The 18,173-nt window shown below is 48.2% G+C and overlaps 1 protein-coding gene across 4 annotated transcripts in view; it reads left to right on the plus strand.

Moving 5' to 3' along the window:
• Positions 1-18,173, plus strand: part of GAB2 (GRB2 associated binding protein 2) — a 94,492-nt gene that overhangs the window by 65,286 nt on the left and 11,033 nt on the right. The window contains exons 3-7 of one of the 4 annotated variants that reach the window (XM_030945254.1): positions 10,400-10,640; positions 13,335-13,933; positions 14,973-15,067; positions 15,785-16,064; positions 17,061-17,151. In XM_030945254.1, coding sequence (XP_030801114.1) covers positions 10,400-10,640; positions 13,335-13,933; positions 14,973-15,067; positions 15,785-16,064; positions 17,061-17,151 — 1,306 coding nt within the window. Of the gene's footprint in view, positions 1-10,399; positions 10,641-13,334; positions 13,934-14,972; positions 15,068-15,781; positions 16,065-17,060; positions 17,152-18,173 lie in introns of all 4 variants that reach the window. The other 3 variants (XM_030945245.1, XM_030945272.1, XM_030945262.1) reach the window with 3 other exon arrangements.

Genomic DNA, 18,173 nt, shown 5'->3' on the forward strand with positions numbered 1-18,173 from the left:
TTTTATTCTCTGAAGGTTTCTTGTAATTTCTGGCTTCAGATGATCCCTTGGCAAGCTCCTATTTTGATTAAATGGCATTTTCCAGCTGCAGGATGTCTGAAGATTTTCAGCTGGCCCTAAGCCAAGCGTGAAGTACTGGGCAAGGCACCGGGCAAGAAGATGTGGATTTTGCTCTGGATGCTGGTTCCAGCTGTGGTGGGTGCACGGATGGGTGAGCTGCAAGGGGCGTAATGTCATCTGGTGCTTCTGGCTTTTAAGAATGAGCCTACCGCACTGTGAGCTGGTTTGAGCAAGGAAGAGGAGGTGAGGAAATGCTGAGTAAGGCCATGGGATGGTTCCCAACCCATGAGCAGGAATCAGAGCAGGGATGGTTTTCTCTGGTCTTTGGATGCCGGTGGATGTTTTGTACCTGAGTCAGGCGATGAATGCCAAAATCCAAAACTGTAACCATGAAGGACATGGTGATAAATCTGCCTTACCTGAGTCTCCTGAGGACCAAGCTATACATTACACTCCATTGCTCCACTAAACGCAGCTCTGCTGCTGCTGTGTGTTAAAAATAGCCACAAAACCAGCCCATGCTTTAGTGCACAGGGTTCAAACAGCAACATCCATGCTGGGAGTTTGCTCTGCTTCTCGGTGCAGAAATATCCAGCAGGGAGAGACTTGCTTGTGCATGACCAGATGTGACGGGGAGATGGAGGGTGTCCAGGTGGAAACACTCATCCACAGGGAAAAGAAAAACAAGAACTTAAGATGGAGCTGAACTGATAGTGACCAAAGTCTATCAGGATGTTAAACCCAGTGGGATTGAGGACTCCAGCCCAGTCTGTGTCTCCTTTTGCCACCCTCAGCTCTTTCTTGGGGTGGTCCCACAGGGGCACAAGCCATGGTGGATGGGGAATGTGGGGACAGGGACACTACTGGAATTGACCCCAACCCAAAATTACTTGTGGGAGGACTGCCAGCTCTGTGTTTCTGAGTGCAAATACCGCTCCAAAGTATTGCACTGTTTTCAGCCCACGCCAGTTCTTGCCTTTGGCACAAGCTGTGCTCCCCAGTCCCTGCCAAACCAGTACAGATGTTTTAACACCCACCAGAACCCAGATAATTACAAGCAGAATCGAAAGACTGGTCAGAGTTGTTTTCTTTTAATTGCCTGAACTCTCAGCCATTCTCAAGCGAGATGCTTCCCACTTTCTGACTTTGCTTTCAAAGACATTTTTGTGGGACACATTGCTAATACTCATTTTATGATTAGGGGAATTGTCTAGAAGCCCCAGCCAGGATGAGGATCACGCCATGCCTGCTGACGTAATGGTTACCACTGAGTGAAACAAGTGCAGGAAAGATGAGTACGGCATCTGGGAAAACACTTTCCTGGGGAAATTAGAGCTAATTTCTAACCAGCAGCTTTCCAGCCATGGCATTGCAAAGCTCAGCTCATTTTCACATGGGTCTGGGGAGTGTTTTCAATGGAACAGAACCATGTGATCAGCTGGTGGGCACAGGTCAGAGGATACTGCAAGTCCTTTACATCCTAAATCCTCATGGGAGACAGTGCTTACCATGGAGAAATTGTGTGCAGCTGAGATAAAGGAAGCAGCAGCTTTTCCTGTTGTAACAGAGGGAAGCCAATAACAAACACTTTCTTGCAGGTCTGTGCTTGTACAACCCTGAGATACAGGAGTGGGGCCCGTGATGAGAAGCTTGGTTCTCTCAGACCAGTTGCAAGCAGCTGGTTTTGAGTTTAACAGACAAGAACTGATTCAGGATGCATGAAACCACTTGTCACATGTGTCTGCTCTGAGGCCACTCAGAAAGAATCTGTGGGGAGGAGGACCAAGGAAAGCTTCTCAGGGTTCACTCTACATGAGCCACATCATGTCTTCTCATCTTTTTTCCATCAGGATGCTTTGAGGTCCTCCTGGACGTGCAGGTGAATTTTTTCCTTGCATTTGTCATCACCTGACTGTTTGGGAAGGAGCTGACCAGCACAAGCCCACCAACCCTGGTGGGATCAGGCTGTTTTCATGGCTCTCCCCTCAATCTCTGATGTAAAATTCCTTGTCCGTCATGCTCAAACATGAAAATTTCCATCCGACGTTATTCCAGTTCATTTCTGGTTGCTGTGGAGACCAATTTAAATGAAAATCCAGTATTTTGAGAGAGAATATGAGTCTAAGTCATTTGCCATGCAAGGTCCCATGCTAATAGCATTAGCATATTATTTGATTATGGCGATGTGTAGGGAATAAATTCCAAGTCCTTTTGCCATCATTGCATCTTAAAAGAAGAGGAAGAGAAAAACCTCTGGGCTTTAACGGATACTGAAGACCTTTACTGCATGTGAACTCCTGATTTCTGAATGCATAAAGCTTTGGGGGTCACAGGCATTTTTAACCTCATGGCAATGTGAATAGCTTGCTGGAAAGGACCTTTTCTTTCTCTGCTTCCACTGAGCACTGTTAATAGACAGTCTAATGGGCAGGACTCGGGTTTTTAATGATGGGCAGGAAAATCCAGGATGGCTCTTTGAGCTGTCTGCATTTTTCCTGGAGTGCTGGTGTTGCAGAACACATCAAGAGAGTAGCTGGGCAAGGTGCAGTCCTCCCATTGCTTATACAGATTTTTGCTTCTTGCATTTTACCCTCTAATATCTTAAGAATGGCATCGCCTTCAGGATTTCTTCAGATGATCCCGGTATGTGGGCAGGGTATGCCCATGCCCCTAAATGAAAAAAAAAAACAAGAATAAGAAAACAAATGAAGAAACAAAAACCACATTGAAATCCATTGCAGATAGTCTTGTTTTGAGAGAAAAGGCTTCAGGAAAAAAAGCTTACTTCCAGCAAGAAAAAAAACCAAACAAGTTTCATTCTCCACCCCGACGAGCATGTTTTCTGGAGCTGGACTGATTCTTGCTTGCATTGACTTCCAGGCTGCTTTGTGGCTTTTTTAGGGACACAATATTGTGTCCATGAGGGTTAATGACTTCTTCTGTCTCCTCTCTGGATTTTTGCAGGGCTGGGCATGATGGGCTCACCTGAAGCTGTGTGAGAAATGTGGAGATCTACTGCAGCCACCTGTCCTCATTACCCCTGCACCACAGCTCCACCTCCCTTTCCTTTTAACTCATCAGCTAAAACACCACCCAAAGAGCAAAAATAACATTAATCTTATATAGAGGAGAAAAAAACAGAGTCAAACACCTGCAGTTAGGTTGTATGCATGAGTGCAAATTCACCCTTGAAGAAGGGGACTCTGAGAGGAGAAATTTGGGGTGCTCTTTTTTCCTGAAGCCTTGCCTTGCTGAGCAATGGTAGAGCAGACCCATAACAGTGCTGCTGTTTTATTGACTCCCTGACAAACTGGGAGTTGTAATGTTTCTTCCCCCAAGGTAAGGTGAGATCGAAATAAATTACTTCTGTAAAGAGCCAGGAATGGCAGTTCTTCTATAATACAAAGTGCAAATATTTGGGCCTCTAGTGCTCTGCCTTGAATAGAAATGGTCCTAAATCATGCATAAATAAAATGGGTTCACATTTTCTCCTAGTGAAAGTTTTTCTCTGCTCTCCTGGAACATTAAAGACCTCCACTCCCACTGTCTATAAAAAGGGCCATAAAATTTAAAGCAGGCTGTTAAGAAGCCCTGTCAGGGATTAGACCAGGATTCATTCTTTCTGCTCCATCCCTGCTAAGTGAGGCATGCACTCATGTTTGCTCAGGCAAGGAGAGATTCCCACATATTGCTTGCAGTGAATGATAAGAGGATGAGGAAAAATTTGTTCAGGACCTAAAAGTAACTTTTTCCTGGGCTAGTGGAATTCAGTGGTTCAGCTTCTGGACTTTTTGATGACGTGTTGGACTGCAGTGCTTGAGTAAGACTGCTCCAGTGTGATTTCCAAGGGAAAACTGGGTTAGGAGGTGCCAAAATCATTAGTCATCATCATCATCATAAATAGTAATAACCAATTATAATAACCAATAATAATATCCAGTGCAATCCTCCAAAACAGGATGCCAGAGCTTCATGTCACACAGTGAGAGAGCTGGTTTGATCCTGGGCCCTCATGAGCCTGCCTCTGGGAAAAAGAAAAATTTCTCATATAAATGTGTCATCTCTTTCTATACCTCTTTGTTTTCAACAGCTTCAACCCTGTTCTGCAGCACTGGCCTCCACAGGCTGTTTGTAGCTCCAGACAGACTTGCTAAGGATGCCCCTGGCATCTGCCAGAATCACATGTGCCACCCACAGACAGAAAGCAGCTAATTCTACTCATCCCCATTGCCTTGGATTTGCCACCTTATATACTTACCCTGACAAAGGCAAAAATACCCACCCTGAGACCACTTTGTGTTTTTTACTGTTACACCACATAATCTTTGCCCTTTTCCTCTGTTCCAGCCTTTTCTTTATACCATTTAATCAGATGGGTTTGGCATCCCCTCAGCAGATTGGTTTTGTAATATCAGAAATGATGATCCATGAAGCAGAGTGAGATGAGGTGAGTTCCATGCAGCAAACAAGGCTCAGCCTGTGCTGCCACCCTGGGACTGTCCTTCATCCCTAGCTGTGGGTCACTGTCCCACTCCAGGACTCTCAGATGAGGGTGTCCCACATGGGATGCTCAAGGGTACACATAAGCCACGTTTGTGAGCATCCAGCTTCATCTGCTTTTATCTCAAAGCACTGAAGCCCTTATAACAAAACTAAATAGGTGCACACCAGGAGTCCCAGTCTGGCCAAAGGTTAGACTTCCAAGTATAGACATGAGTGTTGAGCTCCACAATCAAGTGGCAGATTTGCTCTTCAGATGGTAACTGCCATGTCCAGGACATGTTGATATGAAACAGAGATGGGCTGCTGTCACCAAGGGGTATTTCCCAGGGCAGGGATGGGATTTGGGGCACAACCTCATCTTGCAGAAGCAAACCAGTGTTCTCCAGGGGGAAGCATTGCATTTCTTCTGTTTCAGTCTCTCTCCCTTCTGCCCCTTCGTCCTTCAAAGAATTGATTACTGTTAAAATAAGTGAGCTGTATAATGCTTTGAGGTCAGGTTCCTTTCTCTCTCTTCTTGCTCTCTCACTCTGTGATATTTTCCCCTGTTTCCCATGCTTCTCTGGAGCAAATGCTCTCTTACTTTGCCAGTATTTTTCAGTTGTTTCATACAAATGCAAGCACAGCACTGATACTAATGGAGGATGGCAGTTTATTTATTGTCATCTTTTTCTCGCTGTCTCTCCCATAACTCTTTATTGGGTAATTCTCTCTATCCTGTGTCAAATGCTTCAATAATTGGGAGATTTCATTGTTCTCTATAGAGAAAACGTAAGGAAACTAGCACAGGCTAAGTATCATTTAGATGGGTGAAATTTTATAACTGAAACCATGCCCTCAGCCCTCTGTGCAGCAGGTCCTTGTCTGTAAAGGGGTGATGCTCCTCCTTTCCCTTGGCCAGTCTGTCCTGACCAGTTTCCCAAAGCAAGTGGAAATGAGCCTCAGAGGCTGGAAAGGAAAAGCTCAAAAGCCCTATGTCACTGTTGTCTCTCTGCTCTTTAGTTCTTCTGCAGAAAGGGATGAAGCTGTGCCCTGTCCTCACTTTTAGGAAGCTCAACTGTCCCTAATTGGCGCCCAAAATTTAGGCAGTGAAAAGAACTGGGGTGCCTGTGTCCATGAACGCAGCTCTCCATTTTGAAGGAGGGTGGAAATTATCCAGATCAGATGCTGTGTCCCACCAACCTGCTGGAGAAAACCTTTAGTGATCTGCCAATGCGTGCTCAGACTGACAACAGCTTTTCCAAATGCCATCCAGCTTGGAGGCAATAGGGAAAGCTCAGCAAATAAACCTTCCTCGGGTGCCATGCTCATCCTCATGGCATCCCAGGGCCTCTTGGCAGCACTGTGATGTGTTGACTCATCCACTGGACATGTTGTTTGTTCTCTTCCTGCCAGGAGAAGCATGTGGATGGCTTGTTTTGGTAGGGTTGTTTATCTTGTTTTAATTATTTCTCACTATTTGTGCATGAGGAGAGAGCTGGCAACAAAAGTGGGGGTGCGGGGAGATTCCCATGATGAAGGTTCCCCCTCTTTTTGCTAATAAATGATGGAACTGCTCCAAAGGGTGAGGAAGACGATGGTGCATGAGCATGATCTGCTCTGTGCCATCCTGGGGATTATTTGTAGTAGATTTCTATTATTCCCTTGATAAAGAAAGTCTCATTTGCCACAAGTTTTTACTGGCACAAAATCAACAGTGTGGTCCGAAGCACTTCGTGGCCAGAGAAGATCTGAGGAGCTCTTGGACCAGTCCTTGCCAGTTTGGTGTTGGGGATCATGGGAATTTTGTGCCACTCAGGGATGCCACACAAGCCTGGCACCTTTGCTGCAATCAACAGGAGCACAAGAATTTATCCACAGCATCATGTGAAGATACAGGGAGCTGCAGCCCCAGCCTCTGCCTTCAGGCAGGGAAGGATGACGTTGTGGCTCCGGTGGAAAAGGACATTCAGAGCAACAGTTTCCAAAGGAGGCTGAGTTATTATTTTGTTCAGATAAGCCCAGGAACACTGTGTGAAGCTATGTGCACATAGCAGTAGTCGAGTGCACTGAGCAAGGGAATTCAGAACTGTCAACAAGGAGGGAATTACCGCTTTGGGAGATTGAAAACATTCATAAAAAATTCCTGGCTCCCAGCCTAGTCCATCCCATTGCTGGCTGTGCTCACAGTTGTGGATTTTTACTTTGAGGATAGATTTCCAAGTTCTTTTCCTCACTTTGCTGTAACACATGGACACAAAGATATATCTTAACCTGGACTACAGAGTTCCAAGTCTTCAGCCAAAGGCCACTGGCGTCATGGGGAATTGCAGGGCTGTGCTGGTTTGTCCCCACAGAGCTGCTGGCTTCTTGCAGGGACCAGTGCAACAGCTGCAGCCTGAGCCCAGCAAGATGTACTTGTGTAAATCATAGTGCTGACATTGGATTTTAACTTGTGGGCGTCCAGCACTGCCTTTTCCAGACCGTGAGAGTCCAATTCCCCAAACTCAGAGGAGAACTGGCCAGGAAACATGGGGTTAAGATGACACTTCCCACATGGCCCCACTACATAACTTTAAATCTGTCCCCCCTGGGAATGGCAGTAGGAACTGCACAGGATCTTATCCCTCCTTGGCTGTACTTGATACATTCCCTCAACATAAACTCAAGATACCAACATCAAGCCAAAGGATTCGAGGGTTACGTCTACACTGTTAAATGATGGAGGGGCCTGGGTTTATCCATGGCCCCAAGGTGGATGGCCATGAGGGATTGAGAATCATCATTCTTTTTGGCTTGTGGAGAGCTTGAGTTGAGTATCTTTGGTCATGATGTGGGTGGGACCGCTGCCTGGAGGCATCCAGATGGGATCCCATGGAGATTATTCTCTAAGAGCGCTGCAGGGATGTGGGAAAGGAGCGTTTGTCCTCATTGCTTGGCAGCTGGGTGCTGCAGCATGGCAAGTTGAAGTGGCTTTGGGATCTCTGTCTCGTATTCATCCTCTGTGCCTTACCCTCATGGGGATCTGTCTGCATTTAACTTGATGTGGTGTCCTGATTTTTCCCTTGGCGTGTGCTAGTCTTCAAATACTATTTTTCTGCCATGATTTCCTTTCTTGCCCCCTTTCCTGCCCTCCAGCAGGACCCGCTGTCAGTGTGTGACCTGGACACATGAGCTGTCCTTTATTCTGGTGCCAAAAAACCCCACAACATAAAAAATCCAGACTAATCTTGGCAGTCTCCTTCAACAGGATTTATCTTCCCAGCCCTTGCAATACCCTCCCAGCCCTGCAAAGCAATCCATCTCTCACCCACTATTACGGAGTTCATCTCACAGACCTAATGGAGTACGTGAGTCCTGAATTGGCTCCCACTAATGCTCTCAGTGGCCGGGTCGCTGTGGGAAGCAAGCTGGGAATTCATTTTGAAAATCGATGAGGATGCCAATAGAGCAGCTTTCCCCAGGGAAGTGACATGCTTTTACCAGGCATTGCCTCCTGCCCCCCTTCATCCCCCATTTTCATTTATGTGGTTGGAGTAACCGTGGAGTAATTCATCCTAATTTCAATGAGTGCATCTTTTGCAATGTGTTCTCCACTTTCCCCAAACCAGACTCATTTTTGGGGAAAGATTCAGGTCTCCTGGCAGTGCAGAATGCCAGGGCTCCCTGAAGTGTTATCATTTGCACTTGCTGTGCCCTGGGGTGTTGCTGGAGACTGTCTCCTCTGTGCAGCCCCATCTCTCCCCTCAGGCTGTGTTAGCACAAATAAATCAGTGTTGTTTCTAACTCCTGGGTGTATTTTGCCTTGCCATGATATTTTGATGCAATGGCAAGTGCAGAGCCTGCAGGGATAGTGTGAGAGGACAGCTCAGAGCTATTGGAGGGACCCCAACGCCATGCAGTTCATAGTTGTCCCCAGAGGTCACCTTCATGCTGGGATGGGAGCACAACACCAACCTGTCATCCTCACCATGCCCAAAGAGGCTTGGCCAAAGCACAGTGCCATGGGCAATTTTGGTGCTGATTTGGGAGGTGGCAAGATGGGGCTCCTGAGGGGCACTTTGGGCACAGTGCCCCTGTTTTTGATGGCAGTGTGGGTTTGGGATCTCTCATCCTGGTTGATGTCAAAGCACTCGCTTTGGAATTTTCATAGCTCTCAAGACTCCTTTTCCAATGGGGATCATTCTGCACTGCTATGGGATAAATATTTAATAAGAATGAGGGTCAAGACACTGTTTTGTCCGGGGACACTGAGATGGCCATTTACTCCCATGAAGAGCCCCAGGGGATCTTTAATGCCCATGCAAAAAAGACAAGAATCATAGTTTTAAGCTGTCATCCCCCACCATTAATGTCAATGTTAAATATTGATCCTTTCTGTGTTTAGCACAAACCAAACAACACAGTCAAGGCAGGCTCTTTGGCTTTTATTAATGTACTTTTTGTGCACTGGGTGAAGTTTGCAGTAACACCAGGGGAAAAATGTAGCAGCTGTGAATGAGCAGCAGACAGATTGATTTTGTATCTTGACATGATTCAGAAGCTGGTGAAAAATCACCCTGCGTGGAGCTTCTCCTTGTCGGAGCCACTACAGCCACTTTGTAGAGAACTCATTTCTCTGTAGCATAAAGGAGTCAGGTGCAAAATTTCTGGTAGGGTCTGGAATTTGAGGGAAGGAATGGAAAAAAAGAGGTTGGTAATCTATAAAAAGTCACTCATCCTTGTGTTGGAGCATGGGTGCCTGAAGTCAAATTTGAAGAGCTGGTGACCATCGCATCAGGGAAACCTGAGATCAATCCCAAAATTAGTGGTGGCTAGAAAATGTGTGGATTTGCCCTTTTTGTTGGAATTTGGGTTTTTTCTGTGTTTTATATCAGCACCAAATAAATGTAAATCACACTTATGATATGAAGTGTGACTTCCGCGAACCATAGTGAGAGGTTTTCACTTGCATGGATGATCTTCTGTGTCTGTGGTCTTCTGCAACCAGAGATGGATCAGCATTTCCAAAATATTCTGCAGCTTGTGGGTTTTTTGGGCTTGTTGGTTTTGTTTTGGCTTTTTTGGTTTTGGTTGTATTTGTTTTTTTATTTTATGGGGATTTACAGCTTGGCTGTAATAATTCATCTGTGGTTTGAATTAATGAAGCACACTTACAAGAGGGTTGGAGCAGCTGGGTGATTATTCCTGACCTCTGGGATATTCTCCATTGAAATTAATTCAATATTTTAAAGTCTGTTTCTCCTTGAGCAGGGGGGGAGTGGGCACTAAGAGTCACGTCTTGGGTCTGCATCCCTTTAAATTCACAGAAAACAGCAGCAACTCTCTCGAGGTCATAAAATCAATACAGAATTTGGAAACATGAGAATATTCTTCATCTTTGCTGTCATTATGTCCATCTAGATTCCCACCCTATTCCTCAGTTAACCCAAGTGTAAAGGGATAGCAGTGATGCCCTTACACAGAGGGATGGAGGTGACTTAGATCACATCTCACTGCGGTGTGAAAGCTCCTCTCTTTAAAAAAAAAAACCTTTTAAATCAGGTTTAACAACCCACTGAGCTCCCCATGAAATAGGCTGACATCCTGCAAACATCCCAGCAAGCCACTAAGCATGTGACATAGTATTATAAAATTAGGAAATGTGGTTTATGATAAAATACAATAAATATTTATTTCCATACATGCTACCTATAGTTGCATGTGCTCTGAGTAGAGAAGCTGAGAGGATCCCTTGGAGCCATGAGCAAACCACAATGACCTCCATAATTCCAGAGCATTTACGTAAGGAAAGCCCTGGGAACACGAGATGTGGGGTAGCTATGTCTGACACTCACAGGTGTGTTTCTTCCCCGCACAGACACCCTGAGGAGCATCGCCTCCATGAACCACGCCCCGCGCTCCTCCCCGGCCGAGCTCAGCAGCGCCAGCCACCACCTGCTGCGAGAGCGCAAGTCCTCAGCGCCGTCCCACTCCAGCCAGCCCACCCTGTTCACCTTCGACTCGCCTGCCAGCCACCTCCAGAGCACCCTGTCTGCCAGTGCCCCCCAGGACTACCTTTTCCTGCACCAGTGTATGAGCAGAAAGTCAGAAAATGCAAGGTATTGTGGCCCACCCGCTCGGGGACAGCTGAGGGGAGGGCTGGGTGTGAGTGGCTCAACCCACCTCCATCCTTGGAGGTCTGCAACACCCATCCGGAGAGAAAGTCCTGAATGATGGTCTCATCTCATCATGGTTGGGAGGAGGTCAGAGTGGTGACCTCACAAACTCCCAGCTTTCCTGGCTTTTCAGGTGGTGTTAAAAGCTGGCTGAAAGACGAGACCCAGAGGGTGGGGGTCAGTGGCATGAAGTCTAGTTGGAGGCCAGTCCCTAGCAGTACCCCAGGGGTCAATACTGGGTCCAGTTCAAAAGGCCATGAAATTGCTGAGGGGCCTGGAGCATCTATCTTAAATGGAAAGGCTGAGAGAGCTGGAACTGTTCAGCTGGCACATGAAAAGTCTCAGGGGTATCTCCCCTGCAGGGACGAAGGGTGCAAGGGGGATGGAGCCAGGCTCTTGTCAGTGATGCCCAGTGCCAGGGACCCGAGGCCGTGGGCACAAACTTAAACACAGGAGAGCCCATCTGAACATCAGGAAACATTTTTTCCCTGTGAGTGTGACTGAACACTAGCACAGGTAGCCCAGAGAAGTTTAGGAGTCTCCATCCTTGAAGATATTTAGAAGCTGTCTGGGCACAGTCCTGCCACAGCCCTAGGTTGCCCTGCTTGAGCAGGGGTTTAGACCAGATGACTTCTACAGGTCCCTTCCAATCTTAACCACTTTGTGATCCTGCAGGCAGGTCCCTAATTCCAGAAATAACCAAGTAACCAGAAGAAGGACAAACAAAGGGATGGGCAGGGTTTGCACCACCCTGCCGTTCACCCCTTGCAGAGCTCACTGGCTTTGGTGGCAGCTGGTGGTGCACAGTGTGGGATTTCTGAGCCAGCGACAGTCCCCGCCTCCAGCCCCAGCCGGTTGCCTTAAATAGCGAGGAGTTTTTTTGACGTGGAGAGTTTTGGCTCTCAGGAGCAGGTGGGGAGGGAGGGAGGGAGGGAGAGGCAGTCGGAGCCCAGCTGGCGTGGAGTGAGAGCAGAGCTCAGGCTGCATCCACTGGGCTTTCCTGCTGCAGCTGACTTTCCCTACTCAGAAAACAACAATGGAAAAAGTCTCAGAAAAATTAACTTCAGATAGAGTTAATGGAACAGTGTTTAAAAAAAATGGTCCTCTCACGCTCCAGCTGTGAGGATGCTGAAAAGCCACCCTCTGGGAACCTGAATGGGGCTGGGACCTGGAGGAGAAGGGAGCAGGCACCAATGCTTTAGTGAGCAGAAACAAACCTGGCCAGTGGTAACTTCTGCAACTGGGCCAGAAATAATGCTCTGATCAATGCCCAGTGCATGGGGTCAGGCTGCAGGACTGCTGGGAATCCCTCCCCTTTCTGCTCTGGAGCTCTTACTTTACTCATCCATAAAATAAGGGTAATAGTAGCTAATTGGCAGGCAATGCAGAATAATTAACCCATGAGATGTTTCAAGTCGTCGACCAAAAATACCCTGACAGAACCAAAACCAATTCTGGGTGGGCTGAGGTCCAAAGGTGGCAGGGATGCATTTATCTTATCGCAGCATCACTTGCTTTTCCCCCTAAATAAACTCTATTTCTGAGCGCCATCTCGTGCTGGCTCCATGAAACAGAGTCCCTGTTGTCCCTACAGAGCATCAACCACACCAGAGCAGTGTAAACCAGCATCTCCCAGCTTTTCCCAAAGGACTGGCACTTTCCCGGTGATTTGCCACAACTGGAAACTCTCCCCAGACCATTTCACTTTTTCTCACCACAGTGATTGATACAGGGCAGAACTTTCTTCTGTGGATGGGTGTTTACATGGGGCTGGCTGAGCCCTTTCTGACTGGGACAATGTGATCCCCAAAAGCCTGACCCATGTGCGGGATTAAGCAGGGATAAAACAGGAGATGAAGTACCTTGAGGGGAATCAGCAGAGCAGCAGTGGCTAACCAGGAGTTGTTAGAGGCCTGAGATCTCTGTGCTTGGCCCCTGTTCTGACGAGTCCCCAGGCATGAACGCACGTAAATCGAGGAATCATTATCAAGGCATGGATCTAGTGACCACACTGCCCTGCTCACTCTGAACAACTCCAGGGCTTTTACAAATCTGAAATTAGCCTTGAGGTTTGTTCCTCCCCCTGTGCACATCAGGGCTGCAAACCGCAGATCCCAGCTGGGGACTTCTATTACCTCCCCATTGCTTGTCCTGCAAGAGGGCAGGATGATAACATGGCTGGAGACCTTGAAATAATCCCCATCAGGAATTTTTTCAGGCCTTCACATATTTGCAAGGCAGAGGTGAGATGAAATCTCCCTCCTGAACTGCAGATGGGCGGTCAAGAGATGATGGCAATGCTGGCAGATTGACACTTTGCAGCTGTGCCCTGGGATGTTGTCAGCTGGTGTGAAAACTGCCCCTTTGGAGCAATTTATGTCTGGACAAAAGGCTCATTCTTGCTTTTGGCCCTGTCATGGAGCTGGGTGCATGTACCGCTCACCTATGACAGGGGCATTTTGCCGGTGTTTCAGGACCAAGTGGCTTGTGGGCTTGTTTGGAGGGGTCTGAGGTGTTCTCATTGCTCTGGGGCTGGGCAGTGCAGGTCAGTAAGGTGACAAACAGAGGGAGCAGAGCTCTCTATGCCCAGAACCGGCTCTCCCCCCATTCCAGCCCCTTTCTCCTCTCCCTCTGCAGGAGCGCCAGCTTCTCCCAAGCCACCAGGTCTGCCTTCTTCATGCGGAGCGACTCAGCGGTCCAGAAGCTCTCGCAGGGCAACGGGCACTGCATGAACGGCGTTGGTGGGCAGCTCCATGGCTTTTACAGCCTGCCAAAACCCAGCCGGCACAACTCGGAGTTCAGGGACAGTGCCTACGACCTCCCGCGCTCCTTTGGCTCCTACACCCACCCCAAGTCAAGCCTCACCAGCTCCGAAACTGATAATGAGGAGGTCTACACCTACAAGACTCCCAACAACACCCTATGCAAGGAGTTTGGGGAGCTCTCCACGGACTCCTATGACATCCCTGCCACACCACTCTCCATCTACCAGATCCCCAGGACATTTACACTGGACAAGAACCACAACACTCTGGCTGTGGCCGCCAGCGACTCACCCGCTGCGCCACCCCCACGGCCCCCGAAGCCTGGGCAGACAGAGCCACGCTGGGGCAGTCCACCCCAGCGGCCCCAGCCTGGCGAAAATTTAGGTCTCACCCCCATGGCAGCCACCATTCCCCGGAGAAACACGCTGCCAGCAGTGGAGAACAGCAGACTGCACCGAGGTGAATTTGGAGGTGGGGACCTGGGGGTGGCTTTGTGCTATCCAGCAGCCTTGGGTGGGTCAGTCCCATTGGGTTGTGGTAGGGCTGGGGTGCATGTGGCATCAACCAGAACACAAAGAAACTCTGCTCAGCCAGGATCTGGCCCTGGTTTTTGTATTCAGCAGGCATGGAGAGGCATATGCAGAGTTCTGCCCACCAGAGCTGCTCAGCTGGCTCTTGGCTGTGTTGTACCTTAAACGAAAACCCAAAATGTGCTTGCTTATGGAGCCCTTTGCCAGATTTTTGTGATTTTGGCCATTTTTAGCTTACCTTCAATTCATAAGCAGGTTTATCAGAACATACTTCAGCTTGGAAGTATGCCTTGGTTTGGTTCACAAAGGTGGGTGTGCAAAACCTGGGTTTTGCATGTCTCCAGAACCCAGCAATCCCAAGTGCAGCAGAGCCACGATTGCCATTGGCCATGGGTGGGCTGTAGGTGTACATGCCCTTTCCAAACCTCCTGCCTAGGATGAGATAGTTGCAAAGTAACTTCGAAAAGGTGGCTGGAAAGAAAATGCACTGTAAATTATACACACAGCTCTCTGAAATGCTTTTTCCATCTCCTCCTACCTAAATGCCCACCCTTAGGCTGAGATCAGATTCATGCTCAGCAGTAAACAGACTGGTGCAAGAGCTTTGCACCCATCCTCCCCTTCCTGGAGGCTGCCAGCCTTTAAATTTACTGAGCAAGCTCTAACAGAGCTTCCCCTTAACCCAGTTTTGTCACCATGATCTGCCTTATCTGACACCTTTACCCCTGAGATTTTGCAACACTTCAGCAGAACAGGGTTAGGTCTGCACAGCACTGTGCAGTTGTGCTGGTGCATCAAAGAGATGCTAATTGGGAAACAGCATAGCAGAGAGCCTGTGACCAGCTAAAGACCACATCTTCTTATCAGCATCTCAATCAACAAGAACAGATACTGCCCTACCATGGCCTGGACTTTGTTTCCAGGGACCCCTTTTTGTTATCAGTTGCAGTGGGACACATGAATTTGTGGTTGTGTTGCAGCTTCTTCCTGTGAGACGTACGAGTACCCCCAGCACGGGGGCGGCAGCGCTGTGCAGTCAGTGGAGTCCATGAACGATGGATACCACTCCTACCTGGTGAGTTGGCCTTGGTGCAGCCACCACACCACAGGCACTGCTTGCACCTTACAGATTCAGAGACAGGTTGGTTCCAAGTTGGCCCTCACAGCCCAGTCCTGCAGAGCTAAGTCAATAAGGGGTCTGTTAATGGTTTCTGTTTAAACCACAGTGGCCCGCAGAGAACAGATGGGGCGGCAATCCACCTAACCATGGTGTGCAGAGCTTTGCTTATACACAGTGTATCTGCAGCTTTGGCCCCGAAAAAAGCTACCCAAGAGTTTGCCTTCTTCCTGAAAGCCTGGGATGCCGCTGAGCTAAATTTTGAGATGAAGCCAGAACAGCCTTTTTTGTGCACTTTCTAAGATTTCCTGAGCTGGAAATGACATTAAAGCAACCTTTCATATTCCATTTTAGTCACGGACACAACCTAGGGAAGAAAGACTTTCCAGGTTAAGCATGCTTCTCCAGCTCACTCTGATCATGAGAAGATGCTCAGGTCTGGGTGATAAAGACCTTTCTGAAAACTCAGGATGTTCCAATGTCTTGGAAACAAAGGAGGTAGAACCTCTCAGTGCAAACTAATGTCCAAGGAGGGGACAGATCATTCCTTCCCTTTGTGCTTAGATTTTAGAGTGAGTCTCCCGTCAGATGTTGTTTGGTTATGATGAAATGAAGGGTTTGTAGTGGATGGGGTTGAGCAGTGCCTGATGCTCACAGCACGTCCTCCCCCAGCAGGCCAAGGCAGCTGTGGCCCGCTCCCACAGCACCGACTCCGAGGACAACTACGTCCCCATGAACCCCGGTTCCTCGCCCCTAATCCACACCGAGAAAGCCAACGACAATGCCCAAAGTCTCTACATCCCCATGAGCCCTGGGCCGCATCACTTTGACCTGGTGGGCTTGTCCTCGGCCACCCTTCCCGTGCATAAAGGAGGAGCCGTGGCTCAGTGCCACCGGCGGCTGAGTGAAATCCAGCCCCCGCCAGTCAACCGCAACCTCAAACCCGACCGGAAAGGTAAGAACCTTTGGCTGTGCACAAATCTTCCCAGGAATCCTTCTGTTCTCTTAATACTTCAGACTACATCTGTGAAGTTGTGTCCAGTCCCAGGTGGGGTGTGCTTTGCTACTGCCAGTACAATCAGACCTTCAGATGTCCCCCATCCCCTTCTTCTTTCAGAAGCTCTGTAGTGCAAATGTAGCTTTCCTGGTGCTTGAACAGTCCATCTCAAACCCTTCCAGGCCTTTACAGGAGATGCATGTCACAAGCAGGATTTCATCCCCTTGGCCTGCACTCCTCCCTGTGCTCCACCCCAAAATCTCAATGTTGTATTCAGATGACATAAGTTTTTCCTACAGTTTCCTACTGGCTGGTTCCAGACAGTTCTTCTTTCAGGGCTCTGCTGACATTCTCCAAATCTCTCCCTAATCCATTGTCTAACCGGTGGCCAAGGAGATCCTGAGGAGGAGGGCTCCCATCTCTAGCGTGTCAGCACCTAACCTCATGGATACTCCATTCAAGGGCTGGGGTTGGAACGTAGAACTCTTCCACCTTATGAACCATCCATGATGAGAAGAGCTTTCATGCTACCCTGCAGATGTCCTTTCCCATTCCCTATGGGAAAACACTCCACACAGAGGCAGTTCAGGCCTGGCAGAGCCTGGTCTTGTCCACTTCTAATGCTTTAATCACCACAGATACCTAATGAGTGGTTTTGGGGTTTGGGCATTTTTAGCAGATCTCTATTCCCTGGAGGGCACATCCCCCTTTTGGGACTACCAATCCACTTTGGGGCTGTGAAGCAGGGGGAGAAATTCACTGTTTTCTCACAGTTCTGACGTAAATGAGCACAGGGGTTTTAGTTTGGAGTATTTGTCATCAGCTGGAAAGGCTGGGGGGCTGATTAGTAGAATGGGAAGTAATCAACCATCTGTGGGGGCACTTTCATGGCAGTCATGGATGCTGAATTGTAGGAACATGCTGCCTCTGAATAAAGGCTTTTCCCCTCCCCAGCAAAGCCATCACCGCTGGACCTGAGGAACAACACTGTCATTGATGAGCTTCCCTTCAAATCGCCAGTCACAAAATCCTGGTCCAGGCCAACGTGAGTAATGGCTGGGGGATGAATTCTTGCTTTGCTCCAACAGCAGCTCTCTGGTCTCATTCTTACTGATGTCCACATGTAGCCATGCTGTCACCTCAGCCGTGGATTAAACATTCCCCACATCACAGCTGGTGTCAGGAAGATAAATTCATTTAGGTTGGGATTTCACATGAAAGCCCAGCATGTGGCTAACAAGCTAATTAAGATCCCTTGAAGACATTTCCTGTTTCTGGGATCTGACAACTACTGGAGAGCCGTGGCTCTGACCTGGGACTTGTGGTCCACCACGATTCATGATTCAGCTGAGCCAGACCAACTCAGCCATGCTGTGTGGGGGGCATGATTTCACATCCAAGCTATTCCCCCCAAAACCCCACTGTCATCTCAAAGCACAGGGTGACTCTCAGGGTCTGACCAAGCCATGTTTTGATTGCCTTGAAAGCAAAGCTTAGCCTGAAGGAAGTCTGCAAAATTAAACCAAAGCCCTTCAGAGCTATGTCTGCCAGCCAAAAATAACAGGATTCGCACAATTCCAGCTCTGCTACTAATCCATGGTCTGATGTTGACCAGTAAAAGGCAGAAGCAAAGCTTGGCTGCTATGACTCCTCTAATAAATTGGATTGTGTGGAGACTGACTGCAGGGCATGAACGCTGTGTGCTGAAATCACTGCACTGGGAAGCAGCAAGCAGGGTTTGATTGACAAGAGGTCTGACCCTGGAGAAGCTAATGGATTTTTCCCCTATCAGCTAATCATATGACCCTGCTTTACTGAAAGGCAACAAATAGCTTTTTGAGACACGTGCTTTAATGCCAGAAGCTGATTTCATTATTTTGTTCGGTATAATTAGATTTGGCCAATTGAAAGAAAGACAATTCCTCGGAGGATTTGTTTTCTGGCAAAAAATTGGGATAGGGCCTGTACGGTAAACAAATCCTGTTGCTGTGGTGGGGCTGGAGGTGAGAGGCTTCATCAAGGCTGCCCCTCCATCCTCCACAATTAAATGTTTCTTGAGGGATGAAG

This window comes from Camarhynchus parvulus, chromosome 1 (assembly GCF_901933205.1).
Source record: "Camarhynchus parvulus chromosome 1, STF_HiC, whole genome shotgun sequence".
Lineage (NCBI taxonomy): Eukaryota > Metazoa > Chordata > Aves > Passeriformes > Thraupidae > Camarhynchus > Camarhynchus parvulus.